The sequence below is a fragment of the Meriones unguiculatus genome, chromosome 17, assembly GCF_030254825.1.
Source record: "Meriones unguiculatus strain TT.TT164.6M chromosome 17, Bangor_MerUng_6.1, whole genome shotgun sequence".
NCBI classification, from domain to species: Eukaryota; Metazoa; Chordata; class Mammalia; order Rodentia; family Muridae; genus Meriones; species Meriones unguiculatus.
The window spans coordinates 80,085,833-80,112,174 of NC_083364.1; the positions used below are offsets into that span (position 1 = coordinate 80,085,833).

At 43.8% G+C, this 26,342-nt stretch overlaps 1 protein-coding gene and 1 long non-coding RNA gene across 5 annotated transcripts in view; one reads left to right on the top strand and one right to left on the bottom strand.

Moving 5' to 3' along the window:
- LOC132648594 (uncharacterized) overlaps positions 1-2,612 on the bottom strand; it is a 33,055-nt gene extending 30,443 nt beyond the window's left edge. For both annotated transcript variants that reach the window (XR_009587027.1, XR_009587026.1), the window contains exons 1-2: positions 2,118-2,612; positions 601-702 (exon numbers count right to left, since the gene is read on the bottom strand). This is a non-coding gene — a long non-coding RNA (uncharacterized LOC132648594). The remainder of the gene's footprint in view (positions 1-600; positions 703-2,117) is intronic.
- The window catches only part of Cxadr (CXADR Ig-like cell adhesion molecule), a 55,647-nt gene continuing 31,215 nt past the window's right edge, over positions 1,911-26,342 (top strand). For all 3 annotated transcript variants that reach the window (XM_060370669.1, XM_021659459.2, XM_021659458.2), the window contains exons 1-2: positions 1,911-2,176; positions 22,659-22,828. In XM_060370669.1, coding sequence (XP_060226652.1) covers positions 2,134-2,176; positions 22,659-22,828 — 213 coding nt within the window. In that variant the 5' untranslated portion in view covers positions 1,911-2,133. The remainder of the gene's footprint in view (positions 2,177-22,658; positions 22,829-26,342) is intronic.

Consider the following 26,342-nt stretch of genomic DNA (forward strand, 5'->3'; position numbering starts at 1 on the left):
TGTGTCTAAACCCTAAGGTCTGGCACAAGAAAAAGGGCAACAACAAAGGCCTTCAAATGTGCTGGTGTTCCTCACACAAATTTGCGTCATATGGGATTATCAAAGAGCATGTCTTTTCTGGACCTTCTCATTGTGGACAAGGTTTTACACAGTTACCCACTCTAGCATTGCAATTTCCCTGAGCCTTAAAATCCCTTCATCAACACTAAGCCAACAGGTATTAGGCATCTCCAACTCTTCAAATGCTTCAGCCAACCATTCAGACTTTTGACACCCTTATTAACTGTGCAACTGAGAATCCCCATTCAGTGGGTTCTTCAGTGAACTCGGCCTGATCCAGTTTTATGTTCCTTCTACCTTTATCTCACACAGTCAAGGTCAATATCCCACACACATTCCCCAGACTTCCACTTGATGAATTAGCAAACTCTAAGCTTTTTAGGAGGGTAGCGCATCTCCTGTGAACTACACTTTTTTCTCCCCTGTAGGAGCCTGCTTAGCCTTAAGTCTGGTTATTCTTCTATCTTAGTCATTTTTTTTTTTTGTTGCTGTGGAGAGACACCATGACCAAGGCATCTCTTGCAAATATAAACCATTTACCTGGAGATTTGCCTACAGTTTTAGTCCATACAGCAGGAAGCATGCAGATGGGCAGGTGTGATGCAGAAGTAGCTGAGAGCTATATCTTGATTACATCCTGATCTGCAGAGAGAGGAAGAGGAGCGAGAGGAGACAACAGAGAAAGAGACAGGGTCTTAAGGGCTTTTTGAAACCTCAAAGCCCATGCCCAGGGATACACTTCCTCCAAAAAGGCTACACCTACTGCAAAAGGCTGCAGCTTCCAGTCCTTCTAATCCTTTCGAGTAGCGCCACTCCCTGCTGACTGATCACTTTTATAGACAAGCCTTTGAGGACTACTCTTCTTCAAACTGCCACACCTGCCTTCTCTCCTTCCTGGTTCAACAAACCATTCCTAATATTCCTCTATTAGCTGTTACTGCTGAGCACTTCCTATGTGCTCTGCCTGGGGGGTGGGGGAGAGCGGGGGGTACCAAGCATTTCTTTCCCCCATGCATTATTTCACTTTCAGTTCTAAATAACTCGCCCACCCAAACCCCCCAGCTCCTGGCCATTGAGCTGGTTGCTTCTGTTTTCTATCTCCGGATACGGAGCTTCTGTGAATTTCAACATCTCCACAGTTAAGAAACCTTATCTGGGAAGAGAGAGCAATCAAGAACAAGCAGCAAGGACAAGTCTGAGGACAACAGCACAGGAGAGCTCAAGGCAGGATTGCAGAGGCTCTTCAAATTCCTAATTTCCAGGAGCCACTCCCGTTCATTTAGCTATGCCCAGCCAGCCCCACTTTTAAAATTCTCTTGTCCTTGTGGGCTAATTTTAGGGCTAGGATGACTCATAAACTCCAGCAGGAGAAAAGCCCCAAGTATTTGTTAAATCTGTAGTAGAATTTTACGGGTCTAGTGTATACAGGAGCTGAAGAAAAGCTTCTAGGAGTGTTTTACAGGAACCTAGCAATTCAAAAAGAAGGCAGCAAATTCGCTAACTGTCGGATCGCCCAAGGACACACGGACAGCAGGAGGCCCCCACCCCTGACCGTGGGGTGCGGCGGCTGCTGGCCGGTGGCGTGTAAGGAACCTTGCTGGGGTCTAGGGAGAGAAAGCAATTCCGGCCTGGAGCCCTGCCCGGTGGAGGGTGTGACTGCAGGTTCAGTGGTGAGGCTGGCAGGCTGGTTCCCAGTTCACAAAGCAGCGATTTAACCACGGGAAGGAGGATTGCGGCAGCCGCCGGAGGTGGCTCCCAGTGCCAGCAGGTGTAGGGCGCAAGACTGCTGGAGCTGGAAGGCTCCCTAGTCGGGGGTGGGGGTGGGGGGAGGTGGGGGACTGACAAACGCGCGCTGCGCCCGGTTTCCATGGCAACCCCAGGGCGCCAACCCTGGGCGCTTGCCTAGGGGCTCCGGACTTTTCCGGAAGTGACGCGTTCACCTGCCGAGCTGGGGCGGGGCGCAGAGGTGCCTTCGCTGCTGCTGCCACCGCCGGGAGCCAGTCGGGAGCGTACCAGGCTCTGGAAAACCGGGGTCCCCCTCCCCTAAGAGCGTTTACCTGCAACGCAGCTGCCATGGCGCTCCTCCTCTGCCTCGTGCTCCTGTGCGGGTTCGCGGGTGAGTCGGGGCACCGCAGCGTTCTCAGTCCCCTGCGCTCGCAGCCCGCGGCCTCCCGGGAACAATGGGGCGTGGGGGGAGGGGGCGGCGCAGTTTGGGTGGGGGCGCTGCTGTGGTGGCGGCGCTGGGCACCCGAGCCCCGGGGCTGGCTGGCCGGGCCGCGCGTGCCAGCCGCGAGGATGCCGCTGCCCCCGGGAGCCGCGCGGGGGGCGTGTGGCGTCGGGGAGGCAGCGGAGCAGGGACCGATCGCCCGGTGGCGGTGGCCGGGGCTTGCGGGGCGGCGTGCGGGCGGCGGGCGCTCCTCCAGGGCAGCTCACCCCTGGGGACCGCTTGGCTTTCTCTGCCCTTGTCCCTTTCCCGCGTCTGCCTGGCTCTTGTGTGCCGCCAGCCTCCCCTGATTTCCAGGCACCGGGCTGCGAGTCTTCCTTTTTGAGGGATCGGGTAGTCCGAGCGGGGAGGCTGAATTACAAACGCCATTATCGGGAGAAGACCGAGACGCTCGCTCGGTGTCAGTCGCGCAGACTACCTCTAGGAAAGAGGCGCCGAAGCTGCGCTAGCCCGCTGGCCTTTGGTCTCTAAGAACAGGCTGGCTCGACCGAGCAGCCCCGAGACGGGGCTTTAGGAAGCCGACGGTCTGGAATCAGTGTTGGGGAGCAGTTACTCAGGGGTTGTAATGAGCTGGTTCATTTTTTAAGATTATTGTGGTTCAGGTGGTGAAGTCGCCTAGGACGTCTTTCAGGTGCAGAGCGTCTTTCCTGGGAGAAGGAAACAAGGCATTTAAAAAACGCCCTCACACCAGGACGCGTAAACATTGTGACACTTAGAAAATTGATTTTTTTTTTCTTAAGTGTGTTTTTAACTGATCGATCTCATTTCCTATACTAAGCATTTGGCGGAATTTTAAGATCAAATTAGTCATAAAAAAGATTTACACGTTCAACTCTAGGAAGCACGCACACAGTGTAGACTCCAAAGATGATTTTGTTGAGGGAGCTGGGGAGGAGGTTGGGTCGGCGGCGCCTCTGTTGGGATGGCTCTCTGCTTCCTGCTGAAATGTTAATTCCATTGTTGAACATTACTCTACACATTACGGCTGTGAACATTACTCATGGGATCAACATTCTATTAACGAGTCTAATCTGTGGATCTGAGGCTATCACACCACCTCCACCTTTTTCGATACAGATCTTTTAGGCTTGGCTGAAATTTCGAAAGTTAAGGCTTCTGGAAAATAGGAAGGGTTGTTGGTGTAACCCGCCTCTTTTCATTTTATTTTATTTTTTGTGAAACAAGCTGAAGTAGAATGCTGTTTAGATAGACCACGTCCAAAGCAGAAGCTGGAGGAAGGAACTGTGTACCTATCTTCCTTCCGTGTGTGTGTGTGTGTGTGTGTGTGTGTGTGTGTGTGTGAAGGAATGTTTTTTTTTTTTCTTCTTCTGAAGTTTTTGTTTGTTTGTTTTCGAGACAGTGTGTTCACTGGTATAACTGCCCTGGCTATAATGGAACTCGCTTTGTAGACCAGGCTGGCCTGGAACTCACAGAAATCCACCTGCCTCTGCCTCCTGAGTGCGGGGTTCCCAGGCCTACACCACCATGCCTGGCTTTCTTTAAGGCTATTTTAATATCCTTAGCCATTCAGTTCATATAGTATGCTTTAGAGTGCAGTGTTTTCATCTAAACAGGATAACTATTTTGACTCCAATTTTTCTGCTTATGAACTCATGAACTCCCCAGTCGACCCCCACAAACAAACCAGCAAAGCCCCAAATTTCAAACACCTCAGAAAACTAAGTGACGTGTGACTTTGAGTATTTTCGTAGATCTGGCTCTTAGTCTAGTGGTGAGCCGCCTAGGTCATTGCTAACGCGGTGGACTCTTACATTTGTCAAACAAGCTTTACCTATCAGATACTGCAGTGCCATAGAGTCCCCTTTGAAAGTTTTAAAGATGCTGGATGCTGATGAGACTTTGGAGGTATAATTATTGCCTATGCGGTCCAGAGTCATTACTAGGAGCAATAGTGGAGCTGTAAGCTCGAGTAGTAAAATTAAGCCCTTGGTTAAACAGTTATTAAGCATGTATCCCCTCCCCCTTTGCAACCAAGTCTGGCCTCCAGTTTATGTTGGAATCTGGCCTTGAACACTTGATGTCCTTACCTCTTCAGAGGCAGGATTAGAAACTCCGTCTCAAGCACGCTATCAGCTGAGCTATATCCAGCCCCAGCTCGAAGAGTGCTACCTTTCCAACAGCCAGTGTTGTTTTTAAGGGTCTCTATAGTCTTGTATGGAACACATGTGTAGAGAGCAAATTTAGCAGCGTTCCGCCTCTCCCTCCTACTTGCTGGATTTATAGGTGTACACCACCATGCCTGGCCCTATGGGCTGTTTATTCATTCCTTTAATCTTGGGCAACACTTGAAGATGTGTACTGTAGTAATTTTTATTGTCTGAGTAGAGAAACTGAGGCACGGAGGACTGTGTAAATTAACGTGCAGCAGTCGCTCTTTTGCTGTCCATTGCTTTGGGCTCATGTCACTGTGAGATTATACCTTTGAAACAGCCACTTTTCTCTTGGTTACCTCTAATTGACACCCTCCGTTCTGCCACTGGTCACCAGTCACTTAGGAAGACGGTGCTGTCGGTTTGACCGTGTGTCAAATATTGAAGGCTTTTATGGCTAGCCTTTTACTTTCATAGTCTTGGTTCAGGGCTTTTGAGTTACTGAGAGGAATCCCAAGACTTTTCCAGACTTAAGGAAACTGTTGAAAACTAATATGCCTGAATGAACCCCATGTACACCTGAAGTAGTTTTGTTTTCAGGCAGTATCTCAGGTAGCCCAGGCTGACCTCTAATAAAGGATGGGCCTTGAGTCCCTGATCTCTGCCTCCACTTCCCAAGTACGGGATTATGGATATATATGTACTACCATGCTCAGCCACCACCAGCATTTCCTTTTCTTTAAAAACAAAAACAAAAACAAAAACAAAAACAAAACAGCTGGGCATAGTGGCACATGCCCTTAATCCTTTGAGTTCAAGGCCAGCCTGATCTGTATAATTTCAGGACAGTAGGGCTATGAAGAGAGACCCTGCATCAAAAACCCGAAACACAATCACCCACCCTCAAACCCCCAAAACCAGAAACAACTATTTCTTTCAGGCTTTCATAAATATATGATGCATTTTGATCTTATCTACCTCCCATTTTCTCTTCAACTCTTCCCAGATGACTTCCTTCCACCTGCCACGTCATGTCCTTTCACTGCCCTGTGAGTTCACTTTGTACTGTGCACATGTCCGTATGTCCATCCACTGGAGCATGCCCACATGTGCACGGATGTAGACCCATACATTGGAGTAAGGACAGCCTAGCAGGGTCAGTTCCCTGAAAATAACTGTCTCTCCCTAACCTGGCAGCCTTAGCTGCCAAAGCTCAGCTAGGGACGAAGCCCTGTGAGATCCTCCTCATTTTGTGATGGGAAACTTGACTGGTTTGGTCTTAACACCAGCATTTTAGAATGTTTGTTCAGTAACAGGGTGCTTCTGGTTGTCCCTCTCCCAAAAAGAGTAACACTTCAAGCCGGGTTCCCTCACTCATTAGCCATGTGGTAGTGGCCAAGCTACAGTCCTCAGTATACCTCAGCTGCTTTGTGTGCCCGGAATAGGTATACTGAGAAGGGATTGAGAAGTTGTTGGTCAAAGGATGCATTATTTCCATTGGGTCAGAAGGATAAGCTTAGGAGATTATTACTGGGCCTGTTGACCATAGTTAATAACACAGTCTTGGAAATTGCTGAGTGGATTTTAACTGTTCTTACCACAGAGAAATAAGTATGACGTAATTATCTATTACGTGGCTTGATGCATCGTTCCAGGAAGCACTGGTATGTCCCTGCCTTGCACACTTCCTCCTGCCATCGATCTCTGGCTCTGTCTCTCATTAGGTCACTTATACTGTTATGTAGGCAGGCTGTGCTGGAAGTCATCCTTTGGCCTCTACTTCCTGAATGCTGAGGTTATGGGAGCCTAGGATCTGGATTGTGCTAGCCTCCATAGCACGAGCTCAGTGTTCTGTTTTAACCTCTCCGCTGACCTTAACCACGTGGAAAGATAACCCATGTGTTGGTCCCATTGGTTCTTCGTAACCAGTTGACTTGTCCTTCCCTGCTTTCTGTGTCAGCGTTCCCATGTCTTGGCACATAGCCCTTTATACAAGCCAAACCTGGGTGATCTCAGTATCCATCACTGTAAACCTGCAGCCTGCTTAAACTACATGAAAATTATTTACAATTTCACTCACTTTGGATTCTGAGCTTATTATTTCCTTTTCTTCCCTTCCCTCCCTCCTTTTCTACCTTCCTTTCCTTTTCTTGTCCCATTCCCAATTTTTTTCTTTTTTCATTTTTTCTTTCTGAAGTCTCTTTCTGTGGGCAGGCCTGAATAGTAGCATGTAGCCCCAACTGGCTTTCAACTCATGGTAATCTTTCAGTCTCAGTCCAAGTTCTGAGATTATAGGCATAAGTACCACACCTGCTTGAGTTACCATTTGACTGACAGTTTCCAAGTCCCTAAGTAAACTTTTCCATTAATTAATAGGTCTGAAGGTCCATTCATTCAAGTATTTATTCTCTGTGTTAGTTGTCCCTACAATAGGATATGGCTTTGCAAATTGCACAGTGTCTTAACAAAGAGAGGGGATAGACATGCAATGAAGGGTGTATGATGTGTCTTAGGGGTTGAAAAGTTCAGTGGATATAAAATATGTAACAACTACTGTTTGAAACGTTTATTGTACATGACTCATAGATGGCCTAGGGTGGGGCCTGAGGTTTTTTTTTTTTAATATTAACAAGTGCCATGTGATGTCACTGCTGACCATGTTTAGTGGACAAAGATGTAAAGGCTGTTTTTAGAGCTTGGCAGAAAATTATAGGTTGGTCAAGTTAGATCCACACACCCATGGCCCCTAGAGACTGGTAGAGTTGTGAAAGTTCTCACAACTCTGCGACAGTGCAGCCATGCTGGAGGCAGGACATTTGGCTTGATCTGAGCATGGACCTTCCCTGTACATGCATTACACTGCCATGCTGGGCTTCCCCTCCAGCCTTTGGAAGCTGTTTTGGTGACAGGGTGAAACCTTCTGTCTGGTTCTTTCTGAGGCAGAACTTGGACAGAAGCAATGCGATTTCTGCCTTGACTGTTCTGATATCACAATCTACACGGAGAAAAAAAAAGAAGAATGCAAGTTTCAAGGAGAAGGCAATGAACATAAATTTTAACTTGTAAAAACTTGTTTGTTTTCTGAAGACGTCATTATTTTTACTTTTTGTTATGAGGCTTTCGCTTGTAAGTTTTTTGTGTGTACCCCATCCATGCCTGATGTCTGGGGTAACTAAAAGAGGGGTGTCAGATCCCCTGGGACTGGAGTTATTGTGTGGCACTGTAAGGGTTCTGTTCCTGGACAGAACCCAGGTCCTCTGCAAGAGAACGTGCTTTTAACCTCGCTCCAGCCCTTGACCAAGATCTTAAGAAAGACATAACAGCCAGTAGGGAGACTTTCAGTAGGACTGATCCCAGGAGAGTGGCAAAGATCAGCAATCCTGAACTGGGGTTCAATGCCGAGAGGTGTCAACCATGACTGAAAAGTAAGGCGAATTGGGACATGGCAGAAGCACCAGCCTGTAATAAGGAGCAAGGGATGAGAACATGGAGGCCTGTTACGGACTGGTAGAGAGCTGGACAGGAAAGCTGTCCTGGAGAAATGAGTGGAGCCAGTCCTCCTGCCAGCAGGCAGTTGTGAAATTGGGGTCAGTGGATTCCACCAGGCCAGTATCTGCAGTGGTTGTGAGGAAAGCTGGCCTCTAATAGGTTGACTGGTCATTTGCTTGGTGGAGAAGAGAAACTGGACTTTGCACGTTGTCCCTTTAACCTTAATTCCAAAACAGAAAGAAGCCAGCAGCTCTCGCCTTTTCCCTCTCCAGATCGAAAATCTCAAAAACCTTAGTATTCGAACATTGTTCCTCCTGCAGGTGATCTCTCTCTCTCTTTTTCTCCTTTGGTTTTTCAAGACAGGGTTTCTCTGTGTATCCTTGCTTGTCCTGGAGTTACTTTGTGCACCAGGCTGGCCTTGAACGCACAGTGATCCACCTATCTCTGCGACTACAGGTGTGCTTCACCATGCCCGGCTTTGAATTCTTGAATCCTTTGGTTGCTCAGGGAATGACACTCTCCTCTCTTATTTCTGGACTTCATCAGTGTTAATCTTATTCCTCTGTATGTGTTCAGCCCCCTACTTTTCCTTCTTTGCACTCTTTTCTTTTCCTGTCTTAACCAGATTTTTTGAAGTGGGTGCCTGTATCTACTGGCTCAGTTTTCTCTTTCCACGACACATTCTTTTTTCACACCCTTCTGTGAAACTGCAGTTGCTATAGACACTGCAGTTACCTCAGTGGCCTCTTAAATCTTGCAGTAGAGATATCTCCGTTGGGGATGCAGAGATGGCTCAGTGGTTAAGAGCAGTGGCTGCTCTTCTAGGGGACCCAGGTTCAATTCCAGCACCTATACAGTGGCTCACAATCATCGCTAGCTCTAGTCTTCGGGGATCTAACACCCTCTTCTAGCCTCTAAGGGCACTGCATGCTCATATATACAGGCAAATAGCTATACATATAAAATAAAATGAAATAAAATAAAATAAAAAACCAAAAGCCCAAACCTTGTTATACAGCCTTTGCCATCTCGCTGACATCTTCCTTCTTGGCATGCTGTGCTTGCTCAGTTTCCTACGTGTACAAGTTTTGTGGTTTCAGTTTCCCGTCCCTCCGTCCCTGTGCTTACTGCTTCTAGTCTATTTCTAGTGTCTCAGAGCCTTTACCCATCATAGGTCACTTGCTATGAGGAAGTGAGAGTCCTTCCTTGCACCACTCACTTGCTATCTCCACTTATATTTTGCATTTGATGGAACACTATTCCTTCTGACATTATCTTCGCTTTTAGCCAACAAAAATCTCAGGCAGAAGTATGAGGATTTGACTCGACTCTCTCATATGCTCACATCCCGTTCTAGGACACGTGTGTCCCTCCAGTCATGAGCTGTTTGGGTCATAATATCACGATATCTGTCAAATATCTTGACATATATCACAGCTGGCCTTCGTTAGGGGCGCTTCCCCTGAGCTCCAGGCCTGTCCCTTTAGCAGTTAACAGGAATACCTTATTGTAATTGTTTTTCTCAGGAGGCCGATTCTTTCATGAGATAAGAGACTGTGTCTGCCCTCCCCAGCTTACACTGAAGCTGTGCACATTCACTGGATATATGCAGAAAGGCACTTGGAAAGGATCTAGAGTGGAAAGAGCCATGTGAAGGTCAGAGTGGTAGAAGAGGTGATCAAGGCTGGGCTGCGTCTTACCAGCTGGCCCATTCTGTGTCAGCTGGGTGTTCAGGAATGAAGGAATCAGTTTCCACTCCAGCCCAAACCTTAGTATTCTATTTTTTTTCTTCCACTAGTTTCCACATGGCCCTAGTCAACAAACACACAAGACATCAGGTGAAAACTGATCCTTTTGTGAGTAAATGAAGGAAACATTTAAGCTGGGGATTTTTAACTATGTTCATTCAGTGGTCAGCAAGTCATGAATGTGAACTTTGAAATACTTATTAGAGTGAGCCAGGAAACAAGCGGTGTCTAACCAGAATGACCTTAGAGCCTTGGCTTCCTGGTTTTTCATCTAGCTTGCAGTCTTTAAGAAAATAAACATAATAGGCTAAATTAAACAGTGGATCTCAACCTGTGGGTCGTGAGGCCTTGGGGAGTCACATAACATATTAGATATTTATATTGTGATTCATAGTTATAACAAAATTACAGATCTGAAGTAGCAATGAAATACTTTTAGGTTGGGGGTCACCACAACACGAGGAATTATATTAAGGGTTTGCAGCATTGAGAAGGTTGAGAAGTGTGTTAGGTGATTGGTTTTTATATCTAGATTTTCTTCTTGGAGCTGGAGAGGCAAATGGTCAGCAAAGTGCTTGGCGTGCAAGACTGAGGACCTGATTTCAGTCCCCAGAACTCATGTATGTAGTCAGATGTAGTGAATGTACTTAGAATCACAGCACCAAGGAGGCTAGGCCAGGGCATTTCTATGGCTCCTTGGCTGCTAGCCTAGCCTGCTTCGTGAGTTCCCAGACCAAGAGACTGCCTCAAAAAAAGCCAAGGTGGATGGTATCCAGTAAATGACACCTGAGATTGTGCTTTGACTTCCACATCCATGTATGCTTGGCACACACACACACACACACACACACACAGAAGATGTTTTATTTTTCCTGTTGTGTATCCATTCTGACTGAGAACTAAGGATCCTTGGATTTCACATCTGGAGATAGGATTACAGGAATCCTACCATGCATGGCTCTGGGGTCGTTGTTTCCTAGAGACTAGAGAATAAAGAGGAATGACCTTTTCTATGTGATTTCTAAATTGTTCTGATACTGCAGATGGAGAAATGTGAGGAGTGTGGGTGGTCTCCTTGGCACACTGATAGGTTTCCTTCAGAAAACTGGAATCCTCCTTCAAGGTTCTTTTGGGGCTCTGTTACTCATGATTTTCTGAAGATTCACTTTTCCTAGCCTGTTCCTAACTCCCGGCTAATCGAGGTCAAACAGCTGAGGAAGTAACTATTTGATGAGGCTGAGAAGGTAACATTGTATCTCCTTTCCTTGTGTCTCCCATTCTGATTTGGAATCAGGGGTTAGCTAGTTTAGAGTGTAAGCCTTAAAGGTCAGGACTGGAGGAAGCAGTGTTTGCAGCTGATTGTAATTGACTGGGTTTTGGAGTGTTTCCTTCTGTGTTTCGGGAGAAAAGTTGGAAAAGACAGGAAAGCTACCTTCGTTTGTCTTGGGGTGTGTTATGTAAGTGTTTGTTCTTTAGTGTTTGAGGAAAAGGCCTGGCACTAAATGAACTAACATGTACATAATGAGGAAATACAAATGTCTTTGGAAACGTATCAGTATCCGCGAGGTGAAAGAGGTCAACAATGAGGAAGGAGACATCCGGATACCTTTGCAAAATCTGAAGACACAGGTATACTTTCTCCATGACCTTTCCAGGTTTTCTAAAGAAGAGATTTCACATGAACTTCCCCAAGGACTACTAAGGGATATCCAGAAGCAGTGAGCAAATACAATAAGTCATATCTTTGCTAAGTCTTCATTGGTGAAATAAACTTTTCACCTTGTTTTGTACTGGTTAGTGTTGCAGTAAGAAGTAAGAGACTCTTTTAACTTGTTCATTGCAAACATGGCCAGTTAATGAGTCTGAGACAGGAAAGTTAATATATCCTCCTGTTTTTGTTTTGCTTCTTTGATGTAGTCTCCATGTGTAGCCTGGCTAAAATGAACCTCTGGAGTTCCATGATTGCAGGAATGGGCCACCACTCAGGGTTTCTTGTTGTTGAAAACTATTTTATTTGAATCTAATTCTCTTAATAGCGTTGGGATAAGGACATCCTTCATTCAGAATTACAGGAATCAAAGCCTGCATCCAGTAAATTGTGTCCATGTTAGACACTGCTGTGCAACAGAAATGTAAATATTTCCAGCATGTGCCAATAGAAATTTTCTTCCAGATAATATCTTTTAAAAAAAGGTGCAGTTAACTTGGTTTATATAAAACACATTTCCATATGTGATCAAATTAAACATTGATTGAGATTAAATATTTTCCATGTAGTCTTTGAAATTTATCTAGTGTTTCTATTTCTAAGAAGCTCATTTCAGCTTGCACTAGCCACTTGTCCAGTGGCTGGCAGCCACTGGCCAGCATAGATCTGAGTACAAAGTGATCCTTCTGCCCTAGTCAGCCCTAGAACAAACACCTACTATGAAAATGCACAAAAGCAGTGTACCCTCAGAACTAATGGAGTGTGGCTCGGTATTATTCTTGTAAGGTTTTACCTTTCAAGTAATTATCCATGTTACATAGTATTTTCTTTTGGCAGTGAGCTAAATAAAGTCTCTTGTTTTTTAATCTTGCTTCATTTAATCGATAGAGCAATTATTGCATGTATACAAAATTATGTCAGTACCCCTTATTTGATAATTGTGAACATTGCACATTTTACAGAGAAGATAAAAACATGTATGCACACAAATTATTGTCTTAAACTTGCTCATAGAGGAAATAAATGCAGTCTTGGAGGGGTGCCAAAAATCTGGATACAATGGCCCTGGTAATGGATGAGGAGGAGTTTGAATTCATTTGGGAACATTAGGAAGGCATTTCCACCATAATTAAAGCATCCAGTTTAGGCAGGTGAATCACAGGATGTAAGTGACCTTTTCTGTGGGGCTGAGGAATTTTTTTTATAATGTGAAATGCTATTTACCGATTTTATATTAGTATATTTATGTTTCTTATATCATTTGAATGTTTTTTCTTGCTTTGACCAACTAGCCAGGCATATGTTAATGAAAAGGGAAGAGGAGCAGAGGGGTGAGCTGAGGTTTTTATGAGCCAGGAGGCAAAAGATTTCCTAAAATGAAGTGATACGTAGCACTTTATGAATGTGATAAAATAGTCACACTAATGCAAAATGACCTGTTTGCATTTGATTTGTCAGAAACATTTGCAGTTAGCAGCCTCTTGTTAGAGACCAAAGGGCAAATAATGTACTGCTTAGATAGGAACGGACTGGGGTGACTGGTGAAATGTGAATGCTGCTTTTCAAGAGAGGGTCTTTGTGAAGGGTGTGGGGGAGGGAGGGTCTCAGTCCAGTGCAGTACTGCTGATATATGCATGCTTCTTGCCTGCTTTTCCGTGGTTATTTACATTTTCCTTTTTCCTGCCTTCTAAGTTCTGTATTAAATATTTATTAAAAGCTGTCTCAATTCCCAAGGGAAGTTCGAGGGAGACAATGCATATTTTGGGGTCGGGTGTTGCAGTGAGCTTTAGGAGATAAAAATGAGAGGGCATGGTTCTGGGGAGCAGTCAGACATTGTCTTATGATCTTTTATTCTAAGTGAGTGTATGCTTTGTCACAGAGGAAGTACAGGTTAGCCCGGGCAAGCGACAGTTGAATTTCTTGCACCCATTGTAAACCTAACCACAATTGTACTATGCATTTCCAGTCTTTACAGGGTCTTAGTCTGTGTTTCCAAGGTTTTCCTTCTCTAGGTTTTCATTCTTCCATCTGGATGTTCTCCAGCATGTATTTCCATTTTATTCCAGTTTTCTTTTTTTCCTATTGACTTGTAAGCATGTTCGACATTTCTCATTCAAACAACCTTTACTTGGGTAGGATCTCAGCATGTTTTTGTTTTCTTCTTGAAGGCATGTTCCTCAAAATAGTAGTCACTTCTGTTTCTGCTTGGATCCCATAGTCACTCTAGTGCAGTGTTTCCCGTTCTACATCTACAGAGCGTTGCTAAGTTGGAGTTGACCTTGGTCACCAAGTGGTCACAAAACCCACTAGATGCATTTTAGTGTCATTTCCTTTCTTGTTTTCTCTTTTCTTTTCTTTTTTTTTGAATTTGAGTTATTTTTGTTTAGAAAACATTACCACGTGTTATAGATAAAAGACCCAGAGAGGTCTACATGCTAATGGGTGGGATGGAATTGGTACATTTACTTGTTATATACTGTGTGGCTAGTCTGTGTTAACTTGATACACAAATCAGAATTATCTGAAAGGAGGGAGTCTCAATTGAGAAAATGCCTTCCTAAAGATTTGGCTATAAGGCATTTTCTTAATTAGTGATTGATGGGAGAGAGTCCAGTCCATTGTGGGTGGTTCCATCCCTGGGCTGTTGGTCCTGGGTTCTATAAGAAAGCAGGCTGAGCAAGCCAGAAGGGGCAAGCTGGTAAGCAGCAGCACTCCATGGCTTCTGCATCAGCTCTTGCCTCCAGGTTCCTGTCCTGTTTGAGTTCCTGTCCTGACTTCGTTCAGTGATGGCCAGTGCTGTGGTAGTGTAAGCAGAATGAAGCCTTTCCTTCCCAACTTGCCTTTTGGTCATGATGTTTCACCAGAGCAATAGAAACCCTAAGATATATAAGTATGCACTGCCATGTCCAGTTTATGGCATGGTGGACATCTGACCCCTGGGCTTCCCGCATGCTAGACAAGGACTCTTACTAACTCAGCTATTGTCCCTGCCTGAGATGGGCTTTTAGGATGGCAGTCTATTCCCTACTGCCTACTGTTTATTGAAGAGAGAATACTGGTTTACACTGGAGCTTAACTTTTTTATAATGATGTATCTGTGTGCGTGTATGTGCCTGGAGTTTGAAAGCAATGCATACCTGGAGGTGAAGTTACAGGCAGTTGTAAGCTGCCTGACAGATGTGCTGGGCACAGCTGTGTCACTGGGCTAACTTTCCAGACCCTGCATTAGTCGGTTTTATATGCACTATTTTACCTGATCCTATAGTGATGTAGGCATTATTACAATTTACTTGTTCAGTTTTCAATACGAGATCGTACTGCACAACCTAGGTTGGCCTTGAACTCACAAATATCGGGTAGTCTCAGCATCAGCCTCATGAGTGGTTGGATCAAGGAATGTTTCACAGTACCTGGACCACATCATTACTATTAATTTTCTCTTAAATGTGAAAATATCTAGTCATCACGAAGCTACAAATTACTCATGGACAATTTCATAAACTAACTTTAGAGTTGAACTCAGATCTGACCTTACAGCCCCAGCTATTCACTGGGCAAGCTGCTTCTGTAATTCAGGTTGTGGATGTTTTCATCTGCACTTCTTGAGGGGTAGGTTCTGAGCTGCGAAGCTGTTGACATGCTGATTGGTGGACTGGGGAAGTAATGATGGCAAGCAAAGACATCTTTTCTTGGTTGATTGATGAACTACAATTACAATGCATTTAATTCTGAAACAGATAATTTAGTTCAACACCTTTAATTTATGCTCGACCCCAGAGAGGAGAGCGTTCTCTCTCTCTCTCTTTCTCTCTCTGTGTGTGTGCACCAAATTTGACAACAGATTCCTAGTCTGGTACTTATTTCTCTGCTATAAAGAAACTCATCCCACTTGGAAAAGAGACGTGTTCTGAGATTTCTACGCTTCTTCAGTTGTGGCTCTGGGGCTGGAATAATGAATTCTTTGATCTTTCTCTGTGACACCTGAAACAGCACAACTAACTTTATAAAGAAATTTATTATTGGTAGATTGTTAAAGGCTTTAATATAAATAATAAGTTTAAGAAAGGTAATGAATTAGATTTAGTATTAATAGGCATTAAAAATAGTGTAAAAATAATAGGCTCCTTCTTAAGAAATAATAGCATGAGAGGTGCAGCTGGCGGGAGTTTCCCCCTCCCTTCAGCGTCTTGTTCCTAGGGAAGATCATAAATCTTTAGCAGGACATAAGGGAGGATGGTTGACAGGTGTGTTTAGACTTTGGCAGGTATTCGACTTGGCTTGGAGGACTATTACAGCTCCTGACTTTCCTCTTCACTAGTCAGTGATAATGAAACCATAGTTTGAGGTTTTTGTTTCTTGTTTGCGTTGATCAGAAAGTTTCTAGGCAAAGATTTCTTGTGGGCACTGCCCTATGTTAAAACATAAACCTTGTATCCTTGGTAAAAGTCTGAATATTCTGGAAAGCATGTCAATTTTAAGGTGCTTCCTTGTGAGATCACTATAAAAATACTAGCTTGACTTCAGTAAAGTTACAGCAGAGTCAAAACCATCAAGGTGTCTCTGTCTGTCAATTTTTCCCCGAAACCGTGTCTACCTGTCCGAAGCCTTGTTCTCCCTCAGATGACGGGAGCCCGACTGGGCCGGTCCGTGGCACCTGTTCACCAGCAGCAAGCCTGCAGTATTTGTGGTACCAAATTCTGCTCATCTTTACCAATCCTGTTAATGTATGGGTTGCTGCTCTGTTTAATTTACTTCTTGAAATTAGTCTTGAAAGTATTTTTTTCCCTCTGAGGTTACTGTAAAATCCAATGTAGTCTTTATGAGCTGCTGTAAATGGGAAGTTTCGGGAGATGGGTGACCTTTCACATAAGTACCTGTGTAAGCAGACCCTGATTTTCAGGAAGTGTAAAGAAAATGCGAGAATTATCAATCTGAAGATCCACAATCTTTAAGAAAAGGGACAGCTGCTCTTCTGAGGGAGCTCTCAGTGATGTCATTGCAAAACCTAGTTTGCCCGACATTGCGCAAACCCAGCTCAGGTCCCAGCAGGCTTCTGATCTTAAGAGAGTTAAGGCTATGTCGATGGGGGAGGGAGAAAAGAGCACATGAATGTGCCAAGGTGGCCTGGTGAGTCAGCGTCCGACAGTCCTGGGAGCTAAGACGCTCATCAAATTATCTGGCTTGGTGGACATTCTCTTAGGTGAGTTCCCCCAAAAAACAAGGAGGGGGTCTGTGCAGAAGGAGGTGGATTAAAACAAAGTAAAAAAAAATTCTTGTTATAAAACTTGATTAAAAATAGTATTTTTAGCTGTGCTGTCAGAAGACGCACAGAGGTATAAAAAACACCTACATTTCACACGGTGCCTCAAGGTAGAGTCAGTAGAAGGTTTACTAGCATGTTTATCTAGCAAAACCACCGGTTTGATGCCCAGCGCAGCATAAACAGGTGCAAACTCGTAGTCCCAGGTCTTCAGTCCTTCTGTTGTGTCCCTCTACCCCATGTAGACAGTGACAGTGTTATTTAGTATCATCCGTATTTTGTGTGGGTGTGAGACGGTCACTTAGTGTCATTGTAGTGTCTACTCCACAGGATTTGTAAGGGTTAAATCAAATAATACATTCACAGCCTCTGAGTGATGCCTGGCTCATAAGATATTAATACAGTTTAATTAAATGAGTTATTAATTTTACTTAAATAAAGTTTATGCAGTTCTATATCTTCCTGGACATAAATTATTTCCTGCTGATCTGGAGAGACCATCTAAGATGGTACTGGCACACGTTGATGAGGTTTATGAAGTCTTGGTATGTTTAGATCATACTTGGAAAATTTGTTGTAATAAATAGCTCCCCTGTTTCATGGATCTTTCTGAGGCACTCAGCCTGTTTCTCCAGGCTGGCATAACAGGATACCAGAGAGGCTGGCTTAATTAAGTAGAGAAACAAATCTGCAGGCTAAGAAAGCCAGGGTCAGGGGTGGTGGCTTTTTTGGTTTCTGGTGAGAGGCCTCTCTCTGGCTTATAGACAGGTATCATCTTATCATCATATCTTATCTCTGTCCAAACCAGATGGACAACCATTGTGACTCGTCCTCCAGTGCTCAGCTCAGATCTTTGCCTTAAAGGCAGTATCTCCAAGTCACAAACAGGACCTTTACTTGTGAATTACACAATCATAGCCTAGGTCTCCAAGGGTTTTTAGTATTTAGTATTAGTGTGCTGTTTTTGTACACTGTCTGCTTAAGGCCATATTCTTTTTGAATGAAATGATTTGACTAAATGATTGCGTAAATGAAATGAAACCAAAAGAGCAATATTTAGCTATACTTTTTAATGTGAGTGAGATTCACTTTTACTACCTCAAACCAAATTTGCTTAAGTTTGGAGGTTTTTCTTTTTCTTTTTTTTCTTTTTGGTAGGTGAGTGGTTGCTACACCAGTGAGCTACAATTCTAGCCCTTGGTTTTTGAGGCAGAATCTCTGTATGTGGCTCAGGCTTGCCTTGAACTTGCAATGACACCTAGGTTAGCCTCAAAGTCTTGAGTTTCCAAGTGCTGGGATTGTAGGTGTGAATGTTCGTGTTTGACATAATATATATCGACTTTATATTTAGAATACGATATTACATTGCTGTAATTTATATTTCTGTAGTTCTTCAATTACAAATGTACATTTTAAAAATAGATTATATTTGTAGAACTGTTTGAAATACACAGCTAAATTGAGTATGTAGTACCGGCGTTCCCTTGTACCTTGGGCTTATTTTGTAGAGCCGAGGCCTTCGTTGTTTTCAGCATTCCCAGCCCAAGGGATACGTTTGTTAGACTTGATGAATCTGTGATACATTTCTATCACCCAAAGTCCATGGTTCTGTTTATTGTTCACATATGGGCAAATTCACAACAATGTGTTGGGTAGAAGAGCTTGTCCTCTCTAAGAAACCTCTGTTCCACCCCTCCCTCCATCCCTCCTCTCTAAGCATCTTTTTACTGGGTTAAATTGTTTCTTTTGAGAAAGTCCTGTAGTTGTAATCAAACAGATCATCACCTTTTCCACTGGCCTATTTTCTCAATATACTTGTTTTGTTGTTTTAGTTTGTGAGAAGGTCTCATCATGTACCCTTGTTGGCTTGGAACTTGTTACATGTAGACCAGGCTAGCCTCAGAGTTTGTGTCCCAAATACCCAGATTCAGGTGATCACCCCCATGCCTGGCCCTGCATATCTACTTTAAAGGCTTTTCTATCTTTGTGGTTAGCTTATACATTTTTAACTTGGTGTGTGTTACTACAGGAGCAAAGCTATATTTTGAACCAGGATCCACATGCTTTCCTCGATGGTCTAGTGAAAGTACCTTTGACATTTGGTTAAGGCTATTGCCAGGATGCTCCATTATAAGTTACCATGTTTCCCTCTGGAATCCATGTTACCTGAGATTTTGTGACACATTAGATAATCTGTGAGATTTTGTGACACATTAGGTAATCTGTTTCTCATGTTCATCCTCTTGCCTGAAGCTCTTCTGTCACTTTACAAAGTGATGATTTCCAACTTCAAATGTTTATAGACTATAATATTTGCTATATTTACTACAAACATAAAAGAAAAGCCTTTTCCACCCTTTTCTTAAAAAAAAAAAACACCCAAAACAACCATTTCTCTCTAAAACCTTCCTCACTCAAGGTAAATTAAAAAAACAAACAAACAAACAAAACAAAACAAAACTAACACCAAATTTCCTTAGCATCTTCTAACTTTGTGTGATTGAAAGGAAAACCTCATTGAAGTCCATCTGCACTGACAAGCTAGCTTACCTTGGGACAGTGCAGTGTCCTCTCTTCAGAAAACTCCCTCCCCTTGTAGGAACAGCCGGTCCCATTTCTCTATGTGTGCCATTCTTTGTAGAATGTGATCTCTTCAGGACTTAGTAGGAGGTGACATCAAGGGCTGAAAAATACTTTGATGAAGTCTCATCACTTTGATGTTCAGCGAGACTGGACAGCAACAAATCTCCAAAGACCCAAGCCATTTAGAAATTGGAGATAAGAAAAGCAAGCAGAAGGCTGGGAGATGTTATTCCAATTAGTGTCCATGTGGGATGGTTTTTCACTCTGTTTATTTACGTACTCCAGTTCCTAGCACTTAAAACTGGCCTCTGCGAGGACTTGTGGCTTGAATTTTTGTGCCATGTATTTCATTAAATCCTGAGAATCAATTTAAGTAAAATTAGAAGGTTTGATATTTGATTCAGTTTTCAAACACTGTATGAACCTGCAGGTAGTTGTGAGTTAATTTATTTTATCACTTAGCAGTTTACAAAGTCACTACATGAGATCAAGTATATCTTTCTTTTGTTTTATACAATTTTGACTGTTGCGTACTTGAAAAAAAAAGAACGAAAGGATGCCTTTTTGGAGAGAGCTCTCAGTGTTGCTAGGAAACGCAGAACTCTTGAGAATATTGAGATTTCAGTTCATTTTTAGTACAACCCAGAGAGGAACAAATACATTTCAGAAAAGAAATACTGAAAGTCATTTATGAAGATGCTTAAAATATCTTGAGCAGAATAGCATCTCTTGGTATCTGAGGGGGCCCGCTTGCAGGTACTTACTTAGTGCACATATAAAATCAGGGAGAATTTGCATATAGCTTAAGTATGTTATCCACAAGCAAAGGGAAAGACAAAAATGACCAGTTGAAGTGTAGAAACTTCTTCTGAAAGATCTTCGCATTTCCTTGACAGTTCTAAAGTTGATCAGAATATAATTCAATCTAGAATTCTTTTCAGCAATTAAAAAGGTGCTATTTTAAGAGAGAGGTACTTTCAGGTTCCTTATCAGTACATGCTAATCGTGTACTGGTAAATCAGGATTTCTCCCTTCAAGGGTCCTAAAAATACAAGGCAGCATTGGCGAGAAAGCACACCAATGCTGAGGAAATGAGATGAAATCTGGATGCCGAGTCAGCCTCTCCGTAAATTTCTAAAGGAAAACAAACACTGAAGTCAGTGTGTGTCAAATGCAGGATGGTGGTGTAAACAGGTGGAGCTCAGCGAGTGCTCCTAGAAGGAAGAACAGAAGCTCCCTGGAGGGTGGAGAGGTAGTAGATTGTGCTCTGAAAACGAGGTAGGCATAGGAATGAATTTATTAGAAATTACAAAAAGAACCCTGAAGTTCCAGTATCTCTTCAGCAGGGACTCTAGAGATGGCACAGTCAGCGTCAAACCATATCTTCATAAAATAAATATGCAGACAGGAAACAAACTGAGGGCAGCCGACTTTCAGGATGGTGGGAGGCAGTTACTTGGTCCCAGTCAGGTTCAGATGGTCGATAGTCAACCTTTGCTGTGTGAAAAACCAACCCCAACTTTAGAGATTTCATCCAGGGATCCATGGGTGTTGGGGTAGGCTAGGCTGAGGATGCTCAGGGTGCTGCCGGAGCTTGGTGATCTAGAAGCAGGATGTCGGTGGCCAGGTGTGGGTTGCACCTTGGGCAGTAACTGTTGCTGACCTGACACCTCAGTTACTTCCTCCAGTGGTGTGTTTGGGGTGAGACTGGATTGAGCGAGGAATCTGGAGACCTCATCCTGGATCATGCCCTGGGCATTCCTGTTACATTTCACTGTTCTGACTTACTAGAAGAATGCAGAGGATTTGTACTCATTTCTTATTCAGTTTGAGAAATGCCCTTAGATGCTGTTACAATCTTAAGATGGTGGCTTTTCATTAGTTCCTATTCTTTAGGCTTCAACTTTCCCAGTGCTATATTATTTCTGATGGGTAGTGTATTAAGGTTCATTCTTATCTAATAGAAAGGATAAGCCATACATTATTGGAGAAACATCCTCAAATAGACATTGTGGAGAGGGAGATCTCGGGGTTGACTGACTCCCAGTTTTGCTCAGAGTGCTGATGAGTAAGATGAAGGGAGGGGGAAAGTAGCCAAGAGGGTGGTGGTAGGGAGAGGCAGGCCCTGTGTGCTATTCATAACCTCAGTGTTTTGACTTTGTTGTGTAATCCAGCATTGGACATCTGTGTCAGGAAGGGTAGGGCTTCAACTGGGAAAGCTGTTCCTTAGCACAAATTGGTGAAACTTGGGGCCCTGGACAGTGAGATGTTTCAGTTAAGGCATAGGAAATCTGGAGTTGGGGATGGTGACTCATTTCTGTACAAATAGCAGCTCTTAGGGCCCTGAGGTAAGAGCATTGCCTACAGATCAAGGTGAGATCCGGGCCAGGCTGGCTTAATGAGTGAGACCCAGTCTCAGAATAACAAAAGGTGTCTCAGAGAAACTGGCGGATATGACAGACTATGGAAACTTATGATTTAAATAGGTTTTTAAAGACTTTAACTGATGGTTCACTTATAGGTAATTTGTGTTGACTATTCATGACCTTGGATCTTGATATGAACACCAACAATGGCTTTTTTTCTTTTTTCTTTATTTTAATATATCGTTCTGGGAATCAAAGCCACAGAATCCTTTACGCGCTAGATAAGTGTTCTAGCAAGGTGTGGGCATTCTCAGCCTGTTTTGAGAAAGTGTCTAGTTCTGGAGTTGGGGATGGGTGCTTAAACTCTCACTCCTCTGTTTACTCAATTTCAGAAATTGCACTGCTACATTTGATGGCAAATCCTTTTTTTTTCCTTCTGTTTTTGAGACAGAGTCTTGCTAAGTATCCCAAGCTTGCCTCGAACTTTTGATCATCCTACCTCTGCCTGCCTACTGCTGTAATTAAAGATATGTGGCACACGCTTGGTGACAAAACCAAAAAAAGTAAACACAAAACAAACCAACCAAAAAAGCAAGTCTTAGCCAGGTGTGGTGGTGCACACCTGTAATCCCAGCACCCTGGGAAGTAGAGGCAGATGTAGCTCTATGAGTTTGAGGCCAGCCTGGTCTACAAAGCAAGTCTAGGACAGCCAAGGCTCTCTACAAAGAAACCTTTTCTCCAAAAACCGGAAAAAAAAAAAAAAAAAAAAAGAAAGCAAAAGCGAAAACAGTTGTTCACCTTCTGGGAATTTAAAAGTCCAGTTTAATAGTGCACTTTTATAATTGTAATAGGTTGTCAGCTGAGACAGGATTATGGGCTCAAGGCTTTAGCTGCTTGTTTTATTTCCTTCTGGGAAGTTCACACAGTGCTTTCAAAGGGAATTGTTCGGACATCTTAGCATCAATGGCTCATTACGAAGGCACCACAGACCTTGAACTCCATTGCTCTGAACCCAAACCCCATATTACTGTGATCCCATGAGTGGCCACAGGGCCATGTGCCAGGGCAATAGCAGAGGCTTAGTCTCATGTACGTGTTTCCTGTTGCAGATTTCACCAGCGGGTTGAGTATCACTAATCCTGATGAACAGAAGATCGAAAAAGCTAAAGGGGAAACCGTGTACCTACCATGCAAGTTTACCCTTAGTCCTGAAGACCAGGGACCTCTGGACATTGAATGGCTGATATCCCCGTCTGATAACCAGAAGGTGGATCAAGTGGTGAGTTTACTGCCAGGGTTGCTGTCCGGTGTGTCTTTGCATCGATTGCGTGCAGGAGGTCAGGAGTGAGCTGGCAGCCGCTCAGGCGTGGTGTAAGTGAGGGACACGCTCATGCTGTGTGCTGACACACCCAGGAGATCTGCATATGTTATGAATGAAGACACAGTGAGGGAAGGCTTCCTCAAGGACTAAGGCAAGCTTCTGAGAGTTTGCTTGTGGGTCTCTGGAGCAGGCAGGCATCAGCATACACAGTGTTAGGGGTTTTGAATACAGCAGTTTTGTTATAGAAGATATAAGGTACACTATAAGAAAGGTATGCAATCTTACTGTTAGAGCCCGGTTTCCATATTTCTTCAAAGGAAATGTCCTGGATGATGAACTACCTTTACCTTTTATTTACCGTGCGCCTGAGTGCATGCGCGTGCCATAGTGCTGAGCCAGTGGAGGTAGAGGGCAACATTTGGAAGTTCTTTTCTTCCGCCACGCGGATCCCGGGAGTTGAACTCAGGTCCTCATTCTTGGCAGTGGGTCTCTTTCCGTAGAGCCTTTTTCCTCGGAAACAAAAATAATCAAAAGGGGTACGAGTAGGGGTCAACAGCAACAAAACACTATAACATATTTTCTTACAAGTTTGGTGTTCACGTCATTTAGACTCTTACCTGTTAACCAACTTCATTTGACGTATTTCGTTTAACAGTATTAGCAAAGACGTAGAACGCAAGTTGAGGTTTTTCCAGGGTATAGTAGTATCCGCATTTAGGGAATGTAGAAGCTGAACTGGGCAGTGCACCCCTGTTTCCTCGTTCAGGAGACTGAGGCAGAAGGCTGCTGAGGGTGAAGGCAGCCTGCACCCACATAATGGGACTCTTTAAAAAAAAACTACAGTTTTATTCATTGTCCAAATAAGAGAGAAGGGCTTATTTTAAAACTGAAAATGAAATTCTTCCGTTTAATGATCGAATTAGTGCATTCTGGAAATGAGTATTTTTGATAAATTCAGACCTTTGTGAAGGAGATGAAGCTGTCAATGTCTCTAGCTGTCAGTGACCGGGGCTATGGATTTGCCTCTGCTCTGATTCTGTGACCAGACCCATCTCTGTTTCCTAAGCAAAAAAGATCACACACACACACACACCCCAAAAATACCCAACTAGCCAACCACCACCACCATCACCACCAACTAAATCCCTCCCCGAAAGAGTTGTCTCATTTACTCTCATCAGGCCAGAGAGATACCTTGTGGCCTTCTCCATTCTCACTCTTGTTCCCCCTTTTCTCCCTGTGAAGATGTCTACACTCTGAACACACATTCCTGCTGGAGGTCTGGCACTCCTGTTTTCCTGTCCTGCTTAGGATTCTGAGCGGTTAACATAGAGGAGCATGAGTCCTCAGTCCTGAGTTACATAAGATGGTGAAGGCTGTGGCGAGGTGTCTGAAGAGACCAGCAAGCATAGTGTGCCCCAAGCCTATACTCTGTTCATGGAAGGAGGGTCCCACATCTTCCAAGCTAAGGACGAAGCACAAGAATTGTGAGACAAGTATGCAGTGGCCAAGTAAAGGGTTAAAGGCCTGGCCTCAGATTTAATACCCAGTAAGAATCAGATGAAAAGGAAGAGGGAAGGGAAGGAGAGCTCTCTACAAAAGAGGAGGCCTTCAGAGGATTTTACCATATGTCAGACAAACCCCTGTTTGAATAGTTAGTCTAGCAGATGGTAGCTAAGGACTTGAAATAGGAAGACTGGGCTGGAGAAACTTCAGTCTTACCTGACTGAAAGGGACAGTGTGTGACACTATACCACATACCACATCTTGACCACTGTTGGTGTGCTTTAGTTACACAGCCATGCCTGTTTTAGCATGAAGGATATCTTCCAAGAATATCATCATACGATTTCAACAATCATTTGAACACCATGTAATGTACACACAAACATACCATGGCTGTGAAGTAGGCCTGTAGGTCTGCCATTGCATATACACGCACCTGGCTTCACAGAAGCATCTCTATGGAACACATGACTGTAAGTACCTATTTAAGCTTTAAACAGACTCTGAGATGAGCGTGGTTATGCTTAGGAAACGAGCTGATAGATATGCAGGAGCAAGCCCAATGCCACACAGCTAGTAGCTGGGATCTGAACCCAGATTCCTGCAGTTCTCACACCTGTGCTTTTGCCATCCTTTGCACTGTCCTTCCTTGTGTCCCACGTTCCATAAAACTGTTTCCTCATGTGTCAGATAGGGCCATGTGTCACAACCATCTCAGAAGAATTTAACAGAATACTGCATATACAAGCATCTTGTCAGCCTGGAGGCTGTATAGAAACACCAGTCACATACTGTGCCAAGTGAAAACAGGTCCAGCTCATAGCTTAGGTAGGCTGTATGAACTGATGTCACAGAAGTCTGTACTTTTTTAGGGTAAATGTTACAGGGGGACAGTTCCACCATCCCTGCCACGATGCAAGGAGAGATCAGTGAAGATGTACAATTGTAGGTAAATTCTACTTGTACCATTTCTTAACCAGTCGCTGTAGGAAAACACTAAGGTAGTTTGCAGAGTTGCTCATGGCAGGGGCACATCTTCTCTGTGCCCCTTTGTGCCCACATCTGCTTCTTCTTCTTCTTTTTTTTTTTTTTAATTAAGATTTATTTATTATTTATACAATATTCTGTCTGCATACCAGATCTCACTATAGATAGTTGTGATCCACTATGTGGTTGCTGGGAATTGAACTCAGGATGTTTGGAAGAACAGCGAGTGTTCTTAACCTCTGAGCCATCTCCACATCTGCTTCTTAAAAGACGTTGAGCAGAGTTGTTTGAACTCTGTAGCTTTCACAACCGAGTGAAAAGTTTAATAGACGGGAAGTCGGTGGCTTGTTTGTGACTGTTGACTGAAGCTGATGAGTGGGTGTGGCAGGACTGTGGAACAAAGTAATGGCTAGTGTGTTCAGACCAAGTGCTGTCGCCTTCAGCTGCTTTGCATGTTTGCTCAGCAAACTGATCTTGAATGTGGCCTGGCAATGGGCAGTTAACGTACATACAGAGGTGTTCTGTGGACCCAGGTTGGGGGTGGACATGCTAGAGGAGTCAAATGCAGAAAAATCCAAGACTCCAGTAAAGAGGCTCCTTTGGAAAAAGATCCTTGGGAAGCATTTTCCTTTTATATTGCACATAATTAGCATCTGAGACCAGTTTGTGTAGATTGTAGTTGTGTTGGGCTCTGTTGGTTGGATGTTTTGTTTTCTTTTGAGATAAGATCCTTTTCTAGTCTCAAGAAGTCTCGTCCTTGTATAGGGCGTATTTCGTAATCCTGTTCCCCTTTGGTTTCCCCATTTGAAGTGGAGCCCAGGGCTACAGCACGGTCCCCTCTTCTGTTCTCTCGTCCTGTGTGTGAGGGGATGGCTGGTGTCTCCACATAACGCTGGGGGAAGGTATTCTTGTATGTTAGTGTATGTTATCCACTTCCCACCCCCATACTGCTTAGATAAGAAAGTTATCTGAAGAGGTT